General features: G+C 49.8%; 1 protein-coding gene across 1 annotated transcript; it reads left to right on the top strand.

Annotated features, from left to right (window-relative positions):
- Positions 1-9,470: 9,470 nt before the first annotated feature.
- Positions 9,471-10,624, top strand: LOC6616021 (anionic trypsin-2). The gene is made up of 3 exons (XM_032725472.1): positions 9,471-9,776; positions 9,842-10,112; positions 10,178-10,624. The coding sequence occupies exons 1-3, from the start codon at positions 9,481-9,483 to the stop codon at positions 10,523-10,525; spliced, it is 915 nt and encodes a 304-aa protein (XP_032581363.1). The 5' UTR covers positions 9,471-9,480; the 3' UTR covers positions 10,526-10,624.
- The last annotated feature ends 11,851 nt before the right edge of the window (positions 10,625-22,475 follow it).

The raw sequence follows: 22,475 nt of genomic DNA, 5'->3' as shown, positions 1-22,475 counted from the left end.
AATTAAAATTCAAGCAACGACAGCGCGACGTATGGAAAACATTTGCATTTGCAAGCTCCTCCATCTTTTTCTCCGTGCTCCTGTCTTCCGGTCTCGCTGGCCCGCGCCCTCCTTCCTGCCTGGCCTGCGCCTGCTCCAGCCGTGGAATCAACTCTTGGGTTGACTTCTGCTACACCTGCGGTGTGTTCGAAGTGTCGAAGGCATGTCTGAATGTCCTGGCGGCTGCACGACGACAAACACAAACGGCTGATTACAAACGAAAATTGAAAATCTTAAGCACTGGCATATTGAATACGGCAATCGGGTCATGACTGGGGCGTTCCGCAGGAATGGGTCCACCTCCACCTCTGACTCTCGCCCAGTTCCAGCTCTGTCTCCACCGCCACCTCAGCCGCAATCGGAAGCCCAAACTTTATTTCCAGCAGCTGTTTAGACTATGAGCCACGTGTGCCTTCATTTAAGTCAACTGTCAATGTTTTGTTTTCCGTTGGCTTCCTTTGGGTTTCCCCCCGAAATGATGTCATCACTGCTCCTTGCTCCTTGGTCCTTGCTGTTGCCCCGATTCAGTTTCAGATTCAGATCCAGATACAAATACAGCAAGAGCAACAGCTACATATACAGATGAAAATACAGATAGAGATACAGATACAGATACAAATACAGATGGAGATTCGTGGCAGTTGCCTAGAACACAAAGATAAAGTCAAAATTGTGTCGAAAGTCGCAAGTCGAAACTGATTCTGGTGCCGTGCATATTAATGAACGGGCGAGATCAAACAGCTTGGCCCGGCTTATGCTGGAGTTCAATGTGGGAAGCTGCCACGGCTGCAGCGGTGGGACAGAGGACACGCCGTCTCCATCATCATCATCCCAGGGCAGCCAGCGAAAAGTAATAAAGTTGAGGTTAAATTAAATTGTGCAGACGTATCGATAAAGCTTTACGAGCTCCACAGGACGACAGGAGGAGTTGACGTGGATGCATGAAATAGATATTGATCTAGGCAGATTCTTGCAACAGATTCAATTCTTGCCAAGTGCAATTCGATCGGATACCAATAGATAGTAGTTTGTTGCTCTCCATTTGATTGCGATGTGAGTGGGGAGTGAGGAGTACGGTGTGGGTTGTGGGATGTGGCCGAAATAACTGATTAAAATGTTGGCCACAAAACGTATTAACATGTCGGCTCCAGAAGAACAATTCGGTGGTGACGACAGCCGAGGGGACACCCCAACGTCACGAAGGGATCGAGGTAGTGACATGGGAACAGGGAAAGAAAACAGAGCCATGGAAACATTGAAACGCAGGGGCAAACAGACAAAACAAATAAGCCAAGCATAAAAGTTTATATTGCGGTCTATGATTCACTCCCAGTCAGCCATCCAGCCAGTTGGGCTGTGGATGTGGACGTGGATGTGGATGTGGATGCCGAGTGGCTTGGGGAACACGATGGGACAGCGGCTTGGACCGGCCTCTGCGGTTGCCTCTTGCTGGGCCACAAACCGTAGCTGCCAGGCCATCTTTGCCGGTGGCACAGCTGCAGCCGGGCCATTCAAAAATTTTGACATTTTGCGTTGGATGCGTCGCCGTGGCCTCCGTGTCCGTCTCCATCTCCACTCCGTTTCCGAGTTGCTCCTCCGGCGGCTGCCTGTTTACACTGAAGTACATGGTGGCATGGTGGCGGCCCGGCAGAGCAAATGAGTCATAGGTTGGCTCCTTGGGTCCCTGGCAGACTGTTCGAAACCCATTTACTTAATGGATATAATAAATTTTTCTACAAATTGAAACTCGTAATTTCCATTGTTCTCGCGCTGCTTCCTTTGCTCCTGCGTCTTGGTGCCCTTTTATCTCCGCCTCGAGGACAACGACGTCCTGGCTCTGAGTTGTTTTGGGCCGGTGGTCCGTGCGGTCCTTGTGGCCTTGCCAAATTTCAGATGGCTCGCCCCATCCATGTTCTCCTCCTGCTGTTGCCTTCAGCTCAAGCGTAAAACTACTTGTAATTACGTTAAGCATTGTGGCTTCAGTGGCCGTGCTCCGTCTTCCATCTTCCATCTCGCATCGTCCCACGGCGTCTCCCCACATGTGCCACTCGCATCAACTTACAGACTTACAGCACTCGGATTGGCCGTGTCGAATTTGTTAGGCCAAAACGACCACTTAACCCGTTGACACTGACAAGTATGGAGGGCAATGCGGGGCTGTGGCGGCTTCAAGCCGTTTGATTGAGGATCCCGGGGATCTCGAGTCGATCCCCAGCCCTGGATCTTCACAAGCTCGTTCTGGCCTGGCAGCTGTAATTTGTAAGAGGGATGAGCATCAGTTATGTAGGAATTAGTGCCGGTAAAACGTAATGTCCTTAATTCGCTTTAAACAAGCACTCACACACACACACACACAGGAGGAGGGGGCAGGACCCAACGGTCCCAAGGAAATGTATATTTTCAGCTCCTTGCGGGCCCCCGACTTAATGTCTGGCTTCATAAATTGTATGTCGGTGATGTTTAATTTGGCAACGGTAACTCATGTCTGCTCGGACTTAAGACCCTTCTACTCCCGCTTCCTTCTCCTCACGACTGCTTCATTTGGGTGTATAAATAAATTTGCCTTATCCCCACCAGACCCCTGCTATCTCCGGCCATCCCAGCCGCTCATCCCTTCGCCCGCCCCGCCTGTGAAATAACAACGAAATGAAAACGACAACGACACGTAGCGCTGCTAGACAAAAGATAGATTGTTATCGCTCAAGATTGGAGCACACACACGCCGACGGACGCCGTGCCGGATCCCAAATCCCAGGCCATTCCCCTCCAGGCCGACGGTTATTTCATTAGTGTCTGAGCCGAGGTAATGCCAGGACAAGGAGCCCTAAGTACGTGCAAATTTTTCATCAGCAAATTAGGAATAGGAATACGCCGTGGCGCGCGATGAGCTGCGACTCGCTGGGTAAACCAAAGTGGAAGATAATTTCCATGTTTTTGCAGCTCGTGACCCAAAGGTACACATGGCATTGCCGAAAGCGGCGGTGGGCAAACAAAATTCGTGCATATCGTATCGATATTAACATTTATGAGTTATTTAATAAGTAATTACGCGCACCCTTCCATCGGCGGCTGTGTGTATGATTATTTGCCTAGTCATTCACATACTAAAAAATTCAATTTGTGCTGCAAAGCCAGATAGTGAAAGTTTAATACGCACTTTATGTATGTATGTGTAGATATCTGTGTAGTCATGTGAGTATGTGTGTGTGTGTGCCGAGCTATGCACGGCGTCACACACAAATGTTAAATCCGAACAATGAAATCAAATGATTTAATTATAACAGACAATAAAGCAACAGAATAATTGCGGCCGCCGACTGCAGCTCTGTCAGGTTGCCACTGCTGCTCCGCCCATGATCCTCCTCCTCACTTGCAACTCCAACTCTAGCTCCTCTAGCTCCCGATCCCGTCCAGAATGCGCTTTAGGGCGTTGCAATGACCACAGAATACATCGGACAGGCCGCGCAGGATAGGCAGAGACTCGACAAACAGAGGCGGACGTGGCAACAATGAATTGTAATTGTAATAACAGACCAAACGCAGCGCGGACTGCAACTGCAGCTCCAACTGCAATAACAATTGCAATTAAAACGCGTGCAAAAACAACGCGCTGAGCTGCAGCAACAACAACAACACCAACAGCCACATTTAGCCGGCCAATAAAAAATAATGCAAATAATTTACACCACCACCGGCAACAATATGTTGTAAACTGTTAAACAATTGATTAACAACAATTAGCCGCTTATTAAATTACAATAACAACGCCTCAACAACAACGCGCCGCAAAAATAACTTTTGCAATAAAGCCAATTCGCGTGCCGCCTGCCAAACCACCCATCCCACCCATCCACCCATCCATCCAGCCATCCAGCCACCTTGCCACCACTGATGCGGCTAACAGCTGCCTATGGACAAGTCAATCGGTTAGAATTTAACGCGCATAAATTATTGCCTCACACACATGCGTGTGTGTGTAAGTGTGAGCGTGTGGTGTCCTGCTGCGTGGTGTCCTGGCAGGCGATGTGATTTAACGATGTGAACGGTTGAAGCGAGCAATGGAGCAGGGAATCCCTATTGCCAATTACCCGAGCATTATGTCTAGCTGCTCCCTGTTCGGTCGCCACTTGAAAAGTGACGTGGGGGGAACTTCGAAAAGTGTAGCATACTTATGCGCGCACCTTGCTCCGCACAACGAACGCATGCAAATTGTTGAGCAACACATGCTGACAGCAGTGGAGGAGGTCCTGGTCCTGGTTCTCGCCGAAGTAAACAGAAACAAAGGGCCAGGACGAGTTACGCAAAAGTTGCAAATGGCTAGCCGCAAAATGGGCGACAAATGTGAAAAGTTTTTGCTTTAATTTCCGACACATTCAGAGGCACTAAAGGGAACTGCTGCGCCTTCTCGAAGTGGGTCGATCAATATGGGCCCGGCTGGGGATGTGCCTGGGGCTAGAGAGAGGCATCCATTGACACTCATTAATGATGACCTTCTGGAAAGTAATTAAAAGTGACCCTCAAGTATAATGCTCAGTAATTTTTCAGTATGCAGTCTGCAGACTGCAAAAGTGGCCCCAAAATCCGAGCTGAAGCCCCCAGGGCTAAAACCATTTCCATAAGCAATTTATGCATGGCGATAGTTTTCGCACACGATGACCCCCCACACACACACACACAATAGCAGACTAACACCCACACACACACACATACTCTCTGGGAAAGCTGCAAACATTTTGGTTAACGAGACTTTTAATCTGTCCAAAGGTATTTAAAGTTGGCTAAGCCCCAACACTGACTGACTTTTATGGTTACGGAGCAAGTGTCAAAATGTTTGTTGACGACAATGACCAACGCCCCTTCCGCAACGACGCCAAGCCAAGAACAACATGAGTGGTAATTTATTTTGCCTTTGCCTTTGCCTTTGCCTTTGCCTCTGCCGGCAGCAGAAGCAGGGCGACCACTATCCACACCAACGCCCATGGAGCACGAGCCCAAAGGACAGGCGAAGGTGGTCCTGGAATGCGGACCCAAACGACCGCCCACACACTCGCAAGCAGATGCACGAGGAGGGAGGAGTGGAGTGGAGGGACATTAGGCGCTAATCTTGATATTGTGTACAGTGTGAGCTAGGGGCAGTCCCAGTCATCTGGCAGTGACGTGGAACGGTGTCGGTGGCGACGATGGTGGCGGCCTGCTTGGCCAAGCAATCGGTGGAGCAGCCGTCCGCATATGATGAACCCAGCCACGCCCCCATCCAGGGAGCAGATGGATGACAGGATGGCAGGATGACACGACGAAGGACACGCCCGGGCAGGAGATTTAATTGATCAGGCAACCGAGCATAAAGTTGGGTCCAACGATGCCCCCAGCATTTGACCCTGATTCCATGAGTCGGCGATGGCCGGGGCACCGCCAAAAGGCAAATCAGCGGAGTCCTTTCACTTGGTTATGGCAGTGCGGTTTCTGTTTCTAATCCTTCAGTGGATGAAGTTTCAAACTGTTGGTTAAGTAACTTCGGGATTAATTTAAAACGTGTAAAGACGAATCGCTCACGGACGTGCGCTCCAATGATGTGTGTGTGTGCGTCGGGGTGTGCGAGTGTGTGTGTGTCCTTGATGTATCACTTCCGCTGTCTGTTAACTTACGAGTGCGCCATAAATACGCTTGGCGGCCAAGAGCACACGCGCCAAGCGCTCCATTGCCGATGCAGAGCGACAGAGAGGCATCCGAACCATTTGATAGCAACACGTCTTTCTGGTATTTTCACACGCTTGAGCATCGCATTGGATTCAACGTCACGTTTTAGTGTCGCCCCAGTTCCACTCCACCCCACCCCACTTTCCATTCCATTCCACAGCACTCCCAGCTCCGAAAGCACCACCCACCGCCGAATGGCGACGCCTAATATGCTTATGCTGAATGCCGGCCAACTGTCTGCCATCCAGCACCGAGCAGCCAGAAGAGGGTGGGGGAATTGAACCCTTTTCGTTTTCCGGCTTGGAGTGGCAGCCCCACCCCTCCAGTGACCACGTGCCGCGGCGCACATTCACCCATCCACCCACCCACACAGACAGCGGCATAGACACTGACACACACACACACACACGCACGGCGCACGTCAATGTTTATATTTCAACTACAATATTATTTTCACTTTTAGACAGACAAGCGGGTAACCAGAGCATACATTTAGTTTATTTTGGAAATTATAATAAGCCACTTTGTGGCGTCGACGCCCCCCTTCCTATCCCGTGTAGGATATCCAGCCGCCCGCCTGACAAACTTATTTCAGATTGAACGTGCTGTGTGCTGACTTCTGACTTCTGTCACTGGCAAAGGCAGCGCTTGGAAAATATAGACATATTAGGAGCATGCACCCATGGTTTATGAAGCCTTTCTTGTCGATTCGCCCTTCGGTTGGGTGGATTGTGGCTCTGGCCACAAGTGGCAACGGGCGCGTATCTATGACCGCTCTTAATAAGATAAGCCGCGATTGCCCGGCAACTAATGTAATTTGGCGGACAGAGACGAGGCCAACTTGGAGTGCAGCCGACAGCATTTCCAAATTCAATCAGCCGTGGAAAAATTCCACAGTGCATCACAGGGGCAGCCGGGAGGCTGATGGAGGGGGGACCGGGGGAAGGGGAAAAATGTAATTAAGCAAGGAGCGCAGGAGAGCACGGCATGCCCCAAAGGTGGGACACTGTGCCTGCAGAGCAGAGCTGCAGGCACATCACGGCGGCCACAGCCGCGTCCTCGCAGAGATGGCCATGCGACTCTGGCCGGAGCGAAACGATGACAGGGATAATTAGGATTATGCTCATTACTCTGCTCCTTTCGAGCGGAAAAGTAATTTGCAGCAGCCAAGATGCCCGGGATGCCCAGGATGCCCAGGATGCCCAGGATTCCCAAGTTGAGCTAATGGTCGAATCAAATGGAGAGATCGGATGGTTCCACAGCCACGCCATCCAGTACGCCATCGCTGACCTTCAGAGCCTGACCCGAATGGAGTTCGAAATGAGAAATACTGAAATATCGAGTGCTGGGCCACAGCTCCTCCTCGCGTGACCCACAACTTTTATCATAAATTTGAGGGGCCACACAAGTTAAAGTGGGTTGTGCCGGGCTAATGTAAATATATCGCCTTCCTGGCCCACTGCCACCTGATCATCACCACCATCATCAGCATCGCACCAAGCCGAATCGAATCGGTTTTTAAATTCTCGCACATGAAGTCTTTAAGCCATCCGCAGTTCGATTTCCCAGTCCGGGGCTATATCACAGTGCAAAAGTTCCCCGCGGGTGGTATAATTTCAATTTCCATTTCCCATGCAGCGCTCCACCACTCCGCTCCACTCCACTCCACTCCAGTCCCCCGACTACCCGGTTCGCGGCGGCTTAAGCACAGTTTATGCCTGTTAAATGCGAATCAGACGAAGGTCAACCGGATATCAAGCCCACTTAGCTTCATCCGGCTGAGTCCCGAATCCTTGCGCAAGGCTCGCTCTGGCTGAGGGCTTTTAGTTGACAGCTAACAGCTAACAGCCAAAGTCCTCAGTCCGGATTCCGGATTTTGGATTCCGGAGTCTGCAGTCTGTTGCTTGGATCCTGTACACTGGATACTGTACACTGGATACTGGATACTGCATACTGGATACTGGATACTGAAGTGGCGACAATTACCCCGGACTAACCCGGACTTGCAATGGCTGTCGGCCGTTGACAGGCGGAATCAAATGTGTCATCAAGTGGCTCTGGCCCGTGCTGCCTGCTGCTTTGTTGGTTTGCTGGTCTGCTGCTCGGTCTGCCATATGAATAGTTAATGACTCGAACGCCAGACTCACACGAGGGTTGGCATGGTCGGCGCTGGCCTTGTCCTTGCCGGAGCCACCGACACGGACGGGCCCCGGACAATGGAGCATTGGCGGTGGCGGGGGAGGGGTTATGCGGTAAAGTCTTACACTGCAGTTTATGCAAAATTGCCGATAGCAATTTGCAAATTTAATGGCGTAAACAAATTCAATCAATGTATGCAAACAAATGCAGGGAGGGGGGTGTGGATGGCCAAGGGGATTACGATTACCATAGCCCAGCGCTGGATGCAGTTGCTCCGCAACTTCACAGCTCCACGACCGAGTGCGTTTTAGTTAAAACTGCAAAAGGCAACAATAATCAATGCTCGGCATCGTCTGTGGCGATAAGTAATACGAAGAGCACATGTCCGTGCAAGTCTCCGCACGTCTCTGCATGTCTGTGCACGTCTGTGTGGCTTGTCTGGCGGTCTGCTATCTGAGGGCAGTCAGGTGCCATAATTGTTTGGCCGGTGACAACTGCTCCGGCTGCCTTCCCCCGCCCATCACCACCCACCTGGGCTCCTGGGGAACTTGTGCAGCTGCTACTCCTGCCCTGCTGCCCCCTCGTCTCGAAATCCGATTCAGATTTGCCGCCAACTGCTCATCGAATAAATTTCGGTGTTTTGGCATTTCTTACCCACACACACACACACACGCACGCAGTGCTTTTAATTGCCGACTAAAAATGTGGAGCTGGCTCGAATTCGCCTACACCCTTAAGCTCCAAGCTCCACTCACAGGCGTAAAGTCGGAAGTGGGAAGTGGTCAGAAGAAGTGGGTCGCAGGGTGAGAAATGGGCACCATTTTTTGTTCTGCCGCACAAATTTGTCTTTAGTAAGCGGGCGAAATGACAAGTCAACTTAAAAACTTGGCCAAGGCAGCCACCGCACAATGGGCCCAAACCCAAGTTGGATGGAAGCAAATAGGTTACAGAGCTATAAATATGCACAAGTGCCACGGCACCAGTGTGCTCGCTGCTCGGGTTTCTTGAGGTCGCCTGCTGCTCGACTGACTACTGGAACCATCCACCACAGAAGGGTGAACTGGGCTGGGTGGCCAAGTCTAAGGGGAGTAGGGGAGCGTCTTGTAAATTATTGCAAAAAGCAGGCTGCAAATTAATGATAACGGCCCGGTCGACACCTTCACCCCAGGCCGCCGAGTGCCCGCCACACAGGACTCTTGGAGGGAGGCATCCCTAAGTGACATGAAACAACCAACTACTTAGTGTGCAGGGTAAAAACTCGACTTGCCTGCGGAAAGTACACATGTACATAAGCACATGGTCGTGGGGCTCCGTTTCGGCCGGGCTGACTTGACTACAGCGACTGCAGTTCGCAGCCGGGATAAAGGGAAAAACGCTTCCTGTTGCTCCACACTCCGCACTCCACACGCACACTTGTGATAGCCAGTTATTTATGAAGGAGACTTTTTCATCAGCTATCAGATGGCTGCCAAACGCTATCTTCCAGCGACAGTGCGTCCATTTCCCGGACTCCGCTTCTGGCCCCATTTCATCGAAAAATAATACTCCTACATGTACACACGTAAGTCACTCTAGTGTCAGATTTCCATTGGAAAACGATTCGAAATGTGTCCGTCAAAATTTGTTGTGTACATACTGTTGATTTCCGTAAGGGCCAAGTCAAGCTTGGAATCGCAGGCGGGCCAGATGCATTCGGCGCCCAGTCAGAGGCAGGACCGACCTTCGGACTTTCAGTTCCTGATCACGGGTGGCTATCGCCCGGACACCAACGACCTGGTCAAGTACACGGTTTCGCTGCGCATGGGCAAGCCGAAGAAGTTCTTCGGCGATAACCACTTCTGCGCGGGAACGATCTTCAGCGAGCGGGCCATTCTCACGGCGGCCCATTGCATGTTCAGCAAGTGAGTAGCGGCAGGTGCAGTGTGTGTGTTTATGGGGATCAGTGCTGATCAGTGGACTCCACCAGTCGGCGCAAGCTGAAGGCCAAGAAGCTGATGGTCGTCGCCGGGACGCCAAGGAGGCTGCTCAAGAGCAGTACAACGCAGATAATTGAGGCCGAGGAGCTACTGCCGCATCCCAAGTACAAGAAGGGCAAGTCGCAGAAGTACGACATTGGATTGATCCTGTTGGAGGGGGATCTCAGTCTGGGTGATGCCGTTGCCAAAATACCTCTGTACAACAAGGTTCCGGTGGCCGGAGCCCAGTGCTCCATCGTCGGCTGGGGCACGGTCATTCAGGTGAGCATCGATTACGGAGTAACTTGTGGAACTTCGCGTCCTTAAGCTCCCATTTCCTTCCGCAGTTCGGCCCACTGCCAGATGAGGCCGTCAACGGCGATATGCAGATCCTGCCGGACACCTTCTGCGAAAAGCTGCTGGGCTGGTCCAACGCGGGCATGCTCTGCGCCAATGACAAGCATGACTCCGATGTGGACAGCTGTCAGGGCGACTCGGGCGGGCCCCTCATCTGTGACAACATGGTGACGGGCATCGTGTCCTTCGGCATGGGTTGCGGCGAGCCTGATTCGGCTGGGATCTACACCGATGTCTACCACTTCCGGGATTGGATCACTGAGAACTCCTGCCCCCTAGGCACACAGTCCGTGTGGACGCTGTTGCTGCTGATGCTCCTGGTCACAGGGATATCCTAGCGGTGCTGGTCGGTGAGCCGGCTGGTACAACTAGTTAACCTGCCAGGCTGCAAACCTCCGAGCCTGCATACGACAAACCAAAATTGACTAAAACCAGCGGGCATGACCTGTCATCCATGGATGTGAATGTGGATGTGTATGGGAATGGGAATGGGAATGGGGTTGGGGATGGGGATGTGGATGTGAAGGCAGGCAGCAAAGACGATGGCCAAACGAGGCCATGACGATGGCGAATGGTGAATGGCGAATTGTGGTGCATGCCGCGCCATTACCCGCGCACACGTGCACACAAACGCACTTGCCGCTGGGTGGGCGCACGGTTTATGGTTAGGCAGATGCTGATGCAGATCCACATCCACTGTTTGTGACAGCAATTATCGCATCACCGCCGAGGATTCTTCCCCCGCCCGGTAACCGGCCACAGGGCATACGCATCTGGCAGCGAAGACAATATGCAACAATTCGCGTTGGTTAGTTTGGGCACTCGCCAACTGTTGATTAGACCAATTAGGGGCAGCCAATTGTCTGCCAACGGCCTGGGACTGCTCCTGATATCGTGTGGCCTTCTGGATGCCAGGTGACCATGGCCCATGTCCCAAGCCCGTGCCCGAACGAATCTTGGCTAGAAATCAGTGCGAAAGCATGTTGATTTGATATCAGCAATGCAATTAGTAATCGCACACGCACACTCCAATCACTGGCACAGAAAGTACGTGGGAAAAGCCAGGAGTCAGGAGCCGGAGACGATGGAAGAGTCCTCAGCCACACAAGTCACGAACGTCCCGTTCTCAGAGTAGGTAGGACCCGTTCAGGCTCCAAGCAAGGTCTGCCTCGGCGCCAGACGACAAAACAATGCTGAATTGATGTGGGACTCCGAGGGACAAGCCCCAGCTGACTACACCATCTCGCCCAGAGGCAGGCGGCCAGACCAGACCAGACCAGACCATACCATACCATACCATACCATACCATACAAGACCACACCAGAGACATGCTTACAGACATTCAGACATTCGCAATCAGGTTTGTCATTTCACAGTCGTATTGTGTGCCGTTCGAGTGTTCATAATGAATTTAATCGCGTATGTTTATTGCTCACTTTGCCACGGCTCTGCTCCACTCTGCTCCTACGTCCTGCCCAGCCTGGGCCTCCGTTAACATCCATCCCCATCCCCATTCTCATACCCATACCCATACCCATCCTGCCAACAAGTTGTTGTTTCCTTGGCCTCGTGGCGGAGTCGACACTTTATCATTTTGTCACGCTTCTTGTTTACCAAGTTGGCTCGTCAGCGCCCTCGTTCTTCTGCATATTGATTCAGCATTGTTGTGTCCCTTGCCCCACATGTCCACATGTTCCTGTCCTGTCCTGTCCTGTCCCTGGAATGTCCTGGCCCGCTCTGCTGCTGCTGTTCTTGCGCCCCCGGCCGTAAATTGTTTGCATATATTAGACACATGCCTTAAATTGCATTTCAAGGGAAGTTCATTTGAGAATAATTGCAGTTAAACTTGACATCGTAGTTGTCTGATTGCGGAGCGCCATCCGTAGTGAATCCAGTGCGCAGAGGTGACCCGGAGGTGACGCCGAAGTGAGCTGAGAATGGGATGTGTGTCATCAAGTGGGCAAAACAAGCTCCAATTTAATTCATCTTGGAATTTCTTCCAAGCTCACCAGCCTGGTGGTTCAGCCGGACGGAGTCCGAATCCAAATCCGAGCCGTACAAGCGGCTTAGTCACCGCGCAGAGGGACTCGCGCCTGCTGACAAATCGACGGCTAAGCTGCAACGCCAACACGTCGACCGCAGGCACGGTCGATCCACCAGGACCACCATTACCAACGGTGGTCCAAGCAGCCAGCCAGACCCCCAAGCAGCCAGCCAGACCCCCGGCCGGGCAGAGCCCACCGAAATCTCTATCAATTTGCGTTTGTAAATACATTTTAATGGCATTGCAAAGTGAGGCTGAGCTGATCCCCGAGCACCGCCTGGCTAACCCAACCTCCCAGCCACTCATCATCCTCCCAAAGGCTTCGCCACGAGCAGCTCATCCCACTACGGTAATCAATTTGAACATTTAGGCGAAAAGCAGCGCCTGATGTGTGGATGTGGGATGTTGGGATGCCGGGATGTTGGGATGGCGTGATAGCGGGATGGCGGGATGTTCCAGTGGAAAGGGGGCTTCCCACTGACACCGGAAATTCAAACTACTTCCTGTTTGGCGGTGGCATTCGTTAGCCGTGTTTCATTTTCGCTGGGATTCGCTTTGGTCGGGCGGATGATGGCTTGGCCTGCGATTTGATTTGTTTTCATTGTAACGAGCCTTTTATTAGCTCCACTGCCAGACCTGCCACTGCTCCCCTCCAGCCTTGCCCACGAATCCTTCGCAGCATCCCGATCCCGATCCCTGCCCATTTCATCCCATCACGGCTGTTATATTGGCTCTATTGTTGTTTTAGCCACTGTGTCGTTGTGGCCCTGTTCGTTAAATGCAAACACCAAAAGGGTTTTCAGAAACAACAATCAACCAGCAGCCCTCTACCCCATCCTTCCCTCGAATGGGCCAGCCAACCATCAGTCCACCCATCCGCAGACCAATCGCCCTGTTAAAAACCCCCGCCACTGGCTGGCTCTAGATGGGCAGGATGGCCAGGATGGTGGTGGTCGGAATGGGCGGGATGGGAACGACAGGAACGCCAGCGGCAGGCAACCCGTTTTCGATTCTGTTTGCCGAACACTGGCGGCAGACAGTGGAGAGCATATAACTAGGAACGGAATGTAGCATGCTAAATATATGGATTCTATATCTTTCTACCAGTTTGTTAACTATTTTCAGATAGATTAAAAAGAAAACTTAACAATTAGAGAAATCTTATAATATGTAATAAGTATGATAAACATGCAAACAGGCTGTCAAACTAACCATTATTTTTATGAATGCTCTATCACATATGTAACTTACTTACTTGAGTCCTATTCGAGTGCCCCGCGCAGTATGCTTTTTTAATTGTCTGACATTTCGCGTGTGCCTGTGTGTGTGTGTGTATGTTGGTGGCACTCACAGTGTGTGGGTGCGAATGGGTGCTAGTGTCGGTGTGCCTGTGTGCGTGCGACTATGTGTGTGTGTGTGTGTGTGTGTGAGGGTGCTCGTTATTGTCAGTCTGTAGCAAAGCGATTTGCATACAAATTTGGCACGAAGTGTAAATATTTAAGCAGATTCAAAGTGTGAGTATTAAATTTTTGATACTAATTAATTATGCATGTGTAAATTTTGCAAATGAAAATTATTATAACGCCACATTTCGGCTGCCCTCCAGATTGAGTGTGTGTGCGTAGGTGCGTGTGTTTCGAGCGCACTTTTGCCCAGTTCAAATCAAATCAAATGTTTGACAAACAAGACTCGAAATCCGAATCCAAATCCAAATCCGAATCTGAATCTGAATCGAAACAAAAACGCGTTTACACCGGCTGCATTTTTAACAGCATTTGTTTGTTTTTATTGGTTATTGGGCGCATACGAGTAGTTGGGCTAATTATGTAATTGGATTAAGCAAATCATCCGCATCCGCCCAGCCGCCAATGCATTGCAATGGAGCTGCCAGTGGCCTCAGAACTGGATGACTGCTCAAGTGCAGGGGAATTGGGACCACCAGAGCTCAGACGGAAGAACTGAGGACACAACACTTGGAGGGCAATAATAACAAAACATTAGGTGCGAACAAATAGACACCCACATCCTGGAAAGTCGAACAAAGCCGAGGATACAATGTAACTAACGCTCCGAATGGCGGGACTCAAGTTGATTGGGATCGCAATCGAGGAAGGGATTGGAATTGGAATAGGGATTGGATGTGTGCTGGGAGCAAGGATGGGATTGGATGTGAAGGTCGCAGCAGACAAAGCTGTTCGCAAAGAGGATATCAAACAAGAAATTCTATTAAAACTTTTTCACTTTCGCCTCCCACCCCATATTCCGTAAGTGTTCCATTCAAAAGCCAAATATACCAATAAATAATTTACTACTACTACAGTGGGGGTCGCCGCAGAGCTCCTTTGTCCGCATACTTAAAGCGTATTAGCCGCTCTCGTCCAGCTCAAGTCGAGTAGAAGGCACAACTTCCCAGGAGGCTGGGCGATGATAGCTACAGCCACCGATGCTGGAGAGGTGACCTCCGGTGTCGCACGGAATCGACCGCTTTCTACCCCTTATTCGATTATGCATAAGGGGTAATATCGTAATATATTGCGTATATATTGATATGACATTCCGCATTTAGATATATATTTGTCTTTATCTTTTTATGAAGGCAAACCCACTTATTTTTGGACTGAAAATCAGGATTGGTAAAAAAAAAGGTTCCTCAACTGTTACTTTTAATCATAACATTCTTTAAAATCATTTTTTAAACATCATAATTTTTTGCGAAAAATTGCCAAAATTTAACATTTTAAACTGTGAACGCCATCCGATGGGAAAGTTTATTACGAGTCCGCTGAGGTATTGACATTCAATATTTTGAGGATCCCTTACATTTAAGTGCCAAAAAAACCGGCTATTTTTTGAAAGAAAGTCAGAGTTTTGCAAAAATAGGTACCTTAAGTTAAATTTTTTATCATAACTTTCTTGAAAATCATCACACAGGCATAAAAATCACCTTTTTGTGATTATTATTATACCAATTAACGATCCCAATCACTAATCCAAATTATTTTTTTTTTTTTCGAAATTTCGCATTTTTTGTAAGGTGTAACATCATCATTTTTTGCGAAAAATGTCAAAAATTCATCATTTCAAACCTTGAACGCCATCTGACGGGGAATTTTATTACGAATTCAACGATGTATTACATTCCATTTTTGGATATTTATTTATATTTTTATGACCAAAAAACCGTTTATTTTTTGAGAGAAAATCAAAGTTTTGCAAAAATAGATACCTTAAATAAGATTTTTTATCATCACACAGGCATAAAATCACTGTTTCGTACAACTAACGATCCCAACTAACTAAACTAAACTATTACGAAGGGTTTCTTTTGGTGCAGCCGAGGAAAACCAAAGACTACCCTGCTCCAACTGGCCGAGCAAGTGTCTGTCTACGAAAGTGTAATCTATGGCCCAGACCACTGCAGACTATTTGTATTAATTTGTTGTTAGTGACTGCGTGGTTGGCGTAGTCCTGCAAAACTATTGAAAGCGATGGGAACTGCCTCGAAAAATGCGACCCCCAGTCAGCTAAAAGGCAGCGACCAAGCCACGCCAACAGTCTAATAGAAAAGTTCCGGAGGAGCATGGGTGGTGGCATGGGGCAGCCGAATCCTCGCCTGCCCCCGATGCAGGCGAGGCTGCACCTGATGCGATGGCTGCAGAATGCATGTGGAGGAGCCCGTGGCCAGCTTAATTGTTTTCAATTAACAAGCAAATTGGATGTTTTTGTCTGCGTGGCAGAGGCAACCTCAGCCCTTTGATTAATTAAACAACATTATTTTAGCTTCGTTACGGAAAGCAATGCGGCCAATCGCCCACCTCAAACGGGAGCAAAACAAAAATATGTTTAACCCGGAATCGGATAGGGAAACCGATGTGATCCCTTGGTAGGTAGGTGCGTACGGTGGGGCTAAGGATAATCGAGGGAGTTAGTTAGCTTTTCTTTCAGCACTCGATAAGCTGATAATCTAAACGCGAGGCTCTGCCCTGCTTTGATTTTAAATTATTCACACGCCGCTCCATTGAATATTCGCAGCCTGATAGGAATAGATCGCAGGCAGACATGACCGGCCCATTATGGCCCATCACTGGGAACAGAACTCGGAGCAGCTATTAAGCGGAGCATAACGGATAGCGGAGAACTTGCAAAGCGTTTCATCCAATTAGAGAGTGTTGTTTCATTGTTAATTGCTCCATCAGCATCGAGCATCTGCGGACGGAAGCAAAGTCGGAGGACGAGGACATGAACTTGGCCGAGGCAGCTTTTCAAGTTTCGCCGGCGAGCAGCGCATTCCCAATGAGCTGTAATTAACTTTATCCGAAAATCTTCGCAGCCGGTGGATGGAGTGGAAGCTGCTGAGTCACCCAGCCAGCTGATGGCGGATGGCTGAAGGCTGGTGTCCGCATCAGCACAGCTTGGAACACTGCTCCAGTGTCGGCGTTTTCATCAAGTTAGCAAGTCAAAGTTGTTACGTTGGCTTGTTAGTGGCCAGTGCGACGGACACGGGCTCGTCGGCTGGGGGTTGGATTCGCTTAAAGATGCCCTAATTTATGACCGCTTTATGTGGTCGCTCGTCGTGTGCGCCGGGGCAATCCTTTTCGACACCGTCAAGTCCTGCCAGCGAGCGAAGCCCAGTGCCGAGCTGGTCACTTGAGGCGTTGGAGCACATACAATCACTTCAGCCAGCTTCGTGTTAGCTTGAGCTTGTTTTGCTTTCAGACATTTCCTCCTTCGCTTGTGGAAGGGGCTGTTCGGTGGCTCCATTGTTGTACCCGGATCTGTTTCCTGATTATTTTTGTAATTGTTGTTTAAGTTGTTGTGGCTCGAACAGCCGCAATTCCTTCTCAGTGGAGTCGTTTTGGGCGGGCGTGATTTAATTGAAATCAATTAGCGGTAATGAGTGGTCATTAAGCTGGCTTAGTTCCTAGTCCTTCCTCAAATTCGTCAGTTCATTCGTTTTTTACGCTGCGGCCACTTTAATTCGGCACTTTACTCCTTAGCCGGGCAGATGGAACCTCGGTCCGAGCAGGCCCACAAGTTCGAGGCTTGTTTAAATGGAATTTAATGCAAATTGAACGCAAACTTTTCCAAATACATTTCAATTAGAAAGTGGATACCCAAATAAGGGAGTTGTGCGATGCTCCGCCGAAGCAATCACTAACAATAACAAATTAACTGGGCCGCCAGCAAGCTCCAAGCTCCGAGCTCCACACTCAACACCCAGTCCAGTCCAGTACACATATTAAATGAAGGCATAACAATTGCCATCCACAAACGCACCAACAGTATTTCCCCTTGGCAGGCTGATAAGGGCACCAAGGATGGGGACATTGCAGGCTGGAGCATGGGGCATTGCAAAAGTGGCGGATGAGCAGTTGGCTGGTCGCACAACAGGAGGAGGCCAAGCAGGGGCACAGGATGGGGGCAGGATGGGCACAGGACGAAGGTCGAACGCAACTTTTTTAACTGGGTTTTTAGCGATGCCTATTCGTTCAGTGCTGCGGTTGGCTCAGTGTCGCTCCACTTGGCAAAACGTTACATCCTTTGCTTTGTCGACAGCCCTTTTTTTAAATTGTTTTGCTGTTTATTGCAAAATTACACAAAAACAATGCACGTTGATGAAGACGCAGAAACAGAAACTAAAACAGATACAGAAGCCGCCGAGCAATGGGCACTTAGTCGACTTGAGAAGGTCGAAACAGGGAATACCCTTGGTGATCGAAGGTGTCCAAAAGTGGGTACAAATCCCCATTGAATCTGCCAGTTTTCATTTGCGTGATTTCAGATCAAATAAGCAAATTCTGCTTAAATGTCACAGAAATTGGCTCACCAAGTGTTCCAAATTGGAATACCCTCGAAAAGGGTACAAAGCATAAGCCAAGCAGCAGACGAGACGGCCAAATGATGATGATGATGGTGATGGTGATGGTGATGGTGATGGTGATTGTGATTGTGATGACGTTGGTTGCGACGTCGAAGAGGAAAGCACAGAGTACCAAAGCGAGAGCAAAAGCAAAAGCCCCAAAACAAAGGAGATAGCTGAGTGGTCTGGTGGGGCAGTGGTAGTCATAGTCGCAGTCGTAGTCGTGGGCATAGTCAGTGCAACTGGAGGCCACCAGAAGCAGCAGGAGCAGCAGAATCAGGCAGCGCAGCATCACAAAATAAAAACTTTCCGAAATGGAAAAACTTTTTTCTCCAACGAGGACACACGGGCAGGGCAGCAAGGACGCAAGGGGGCGGCAACGACCAGTAACGAGCCAAGTTGAAATATCTTTATTGTGTATCAAACCATTTGTATTAATTAGAAGCGGTAGCGCCGGCAAAATAATTACAACAATGCAAAGGGAAGCAAAAGGACAAAACCGATTGCTCCGTCCGGAGAACTGAGAATATTCAGTTCGTCTGTGGACTTCCACTGGCCATGTAAATACGTGGCCACTCGACGGCAACTCGCCCTCTGTGCCCAGCGGAACCAAGGGCAATTCGAACTGGATCAGCTGGGGTATAAAATGGATTTGGAACTGCAACAAGACTGCAAGTACCAGTGTCTCATAGCCGTACCAGGACCAAGACCATTACCAGTACCATCGCCAGTGCCAGAGGAGGAGGACCAGTGAAGGGTGGCCCAATATAAAATCTAAAGCAGCCAGCGGAAATTCGAGCCAAGCCGGGTGATAATAAACTTATTTACTGCATAGTTTACGTACTGCAGATATCACTCATACGACATGGTGCCATGCCGAACATTCAACATGCACCCTGCTGTAAAGTGCGATACGGCTACAAGTTGCGAAAACGAACTGCGCCGGCGAAGCCCAGGACAAGTTAATGCGAGCACACTCCCCCAATCGCACAAACATATCTCTATCCACATCACCATACCCATACCCATGCCCAGACCCATCCCCATACCCATTCCCAGATGCCCGGAATACCCTCGACTGGGCACGGATATGGATATGGAAGTGAATATGAATATAGGAGGGGTGGATGTGGATGTGTATCGAATAGACGCATGATACAGCTAGTGAAATATAAGTACGTACAAGCATAATGCGATCGTAAAAAGGCTTTTCATTGCGAGCATAAAGTATTAAGCTACTTTGCAGCATCTTTGCATGCATTACCAAGGATAATACACAGACAAACGTCGCCGGCCTGCTCAAGTGCCACTTCCACTGCTACTCCCCACTACCCATACCCACTCGCATTTCCAATCCCACTGCCACCCACACACACACACACTCGGCAAGGAGGGAATCACGTCTCCGCCAGCCAGATTAGCACGAGTATGTGCAGCAAGGCCTGCAACTCGTGGGAAGACGCTTCTCGCCCAGAAATCTTGGCCCAGCCGATCCAGCGAGAATGCCTCGCGAAATTGAATCCGTCGAGAGAAGTGAAATTGGCATTGGCACGATGGGAGGACTAGGACCATCGAGCCGTAGTTATGAAATGCTCTGCTGCCCCCCATCCCCAGTGACTGAGTTGGAAGACTCCAGGATTCGATTCCCATACGGACGAACGGACTTACAAGCGGTCGCAAGTGACCGAAGATATCTTATTGCCACGTCCTTGTGGACACACGAAGACACTATCTAAGTAAGACGCCACTTGCAAATGGACACAAGGATTCCGGGTCTGTGTAAATCCTTTTTTGCGACGCGCTTGCTTGTTTATTTGGCTGGCGACTTTAGCCCGGTTTCAGTTTCAGATTCATTTTCATTTTCAGTTAACTTCACTCCTTCCGCACTTCACTCAGGCACACCCACACCAGCACCCAGACCAACACACACACACTTCCTGGCGGGACACCCACGCAAACTCGTGCACACACTGCTCAGTTGGACGGCCGGCGACATTTTCGTTTTGGCATTTCGCATGCAATTTGCGGTTCATTGATTCGGAAGTTTTCCCATTTAACTTAAGCCTCTTTAACAATCCTATTGACGCAAATTTCTACTTACCGTTGCCCGGGCACTTGCCGCCGCAGTGGAACCGATACCACCGATGCAGATGGGGCCCAGCCACCCACACGGAAACGGAACAGATGCCTTTGCAAGTGCTCCGGTCGGTTGGTCTGTCGGCCGATCCCCCTATGCCCTCCATTCCTTTGATTGCCGTTCACCTCAGTGTCCACTTAGTCTCTATACCCCACAGCAGGATGGCGATGGATGAACCATTCAGCCTGCTCGATAATTATAATAATGTGTGACGGACCTGCCCTCCAGATGGCATCGCTGCTGACACGCATGAAGTCCTTCGGTGCAAACGGGGGCAAAAAGCCCCTTGATCTGCTTGACAAAGGAGTCTCCAAAGTTAATGAATTAGGCAAGTCTGATTCTGACAGCATAACAAAATGTTCCAATACGGCAGTGCACGCGAACAGCTTAAGAAGGAGGAGTGGCACCTAGGCGGGATAAAAGTAGTCCCGAAGGAGCACTCCCAGCAGCCGCTGCTGGGGGATCATCAAAGTAACCGTCTCTCCAGGCGGCAGGCACATTAGCAACAGCATCGCTATCCGTATCATCGATGCGCTGGCCGTCGGGAAGCCCAGAAGGACAGAAGAGGTGGGGCCAGTGGGAGCCACAAGGACATGAGCCGACTAGCCGGATTGGATGCCAAAGGAGCAGTAAACCAAAGCGCCGCTCCAAGGGCAGGTGCATTGTGCAATCTTTTGGTATTTTGTTGGCTTTGCACATTTGGCGTAATGCCAAAACACAATAAAAAATGAGCAAGAGTGGGGGGCTAAGGATAAGGATGAGGATGAGCCTGAGCATCCTGGAGCAAGCGGAGAGGAGTGGCGCGGAGAGGAGGTCTAAAGCAAAACAACTGCGGCAGACGATGGCGAAAACAAAAAGACAATGCCAACTTGACTCGACTCGACGCAACTCAACTCAACACCTGAGGAAGGCAAACACTTGAAGACGCGAAGCGGGAACCCCATTTTCCGCCATCAGGACGATGAGCACCGGGATGAGCAGCGAGGACGTGCATTCATTCAAATCGACTCGATGCCCCTTGCCCCTGGCCTCTTGCTCATCCAACTCTTCGCAAGGAATTCATTTTAATGCACAGGCGGGCCAGGCTGGTCGTCCCAGCCAGGAAACGATTGCAAGCAGACACGGATGGGCCACGGAGTGGGGTCGGATGTTGGATGTCGGATGTAGGATGTCGGATTCAAAGCCACCAGGGGGAGTCGCTTAAGGGTGCGTGTGTGCGCCAAGATGTGGGTGCTCCTGCTCCTGCTCCTGCTCCTGCTCCGCACTCCGCGGCCTTAAACGGCCAAAGTGCAATCCAGAAACACAACACAAACAGTCAAAGGAGCTGCAGCTGGCGCAGCCAGGACTTCGGAGGTCCTGTGCTGCCAGCCAAACGCAAAGCACCGGCTACAGTCGAGTCGAGCCAAGTCAAGACCGAGTCTATAATTTTTGTTGTGGTTCCTGTCTATTGTCTATTGTCTCTCGCCGCCCTTCTCCCTTTATCCCCCAGCAAACCGGTCTCCTTCGCCAAGGGCACACCCGTCTCCGTCTCCAGCTCCTGCGCCTTTGCTCCTTGGCTCCTGGCTGCTCCGCGAGCTGGGGAAATGAGCCATTCGCGTGAATTACTGAAATCGGATCTTGCCCGCCCCGCTCCCCAGCGGACCGACTCATGGCTGTTGCACTCTTAAAGCTTAAAGCCAGATGTAAATGAGTGACAGACAATGTACAATCCGATCCGCCGATTTGTTCATACAGCTAGTCAACATAACTTTGATCTTAAGCTATATGTATACATAGGTATATGAATATTTGGAAAAATAAGTCCAAGACTGTAGATCAAGTTGTGAGGTATCGAGTATGGTATTAGGGGGCTGACGACATTAACGCAACCTTTTGATTTAAAATGACTACTCTGTTTGCCAACGCGGTCTATTGTTGTAGTCCAGATTGGTATCTTTTTGCATGTCTTTAGCGAAATGGGTGAAAGGGCAAACGGCTACTTATTAACTAAATAATTTCTTGATTTTTATACTAAATGTCTTCTATCAGTTATTTTCATTTTGAAATATTCCATCCAAAACTAGTGCTCCACTTCTGATCGCAAGACTCCGCTTGTAAGGCCTAATGATCCTCTCAATCCTGTAGTAATTTGAACTGAAGTTTTGGAGCTTCACGATTTTTGTGGTTAATTTCTAGGCATCCTAAATCTGCGAAAGTTAATCGAAGTCATGAAAAGCCCAAGGGCGGTTGCTGCATCTACATCCGCA

Source organism: Drosophila sechellia, chromosome X, assembly GCF_004382195.2.
Source record: "Drosophila sechellia strain sech25 chromosome X, ASM438219v1, whole genome shotgun sequence".
In the NCBI taxonomy this organism is placed as follows: Eukaryota; Metazoa; Arthropoda; class Insecta; order Diptera; family Drosophilidae; genus Drosophila; species Drosophila sechellia.
The sequence above is the reverse complement of the archived record's forward strand: the minus strand, read 5'-3'. Positions and strand labels throughout refer to the sequence as shown.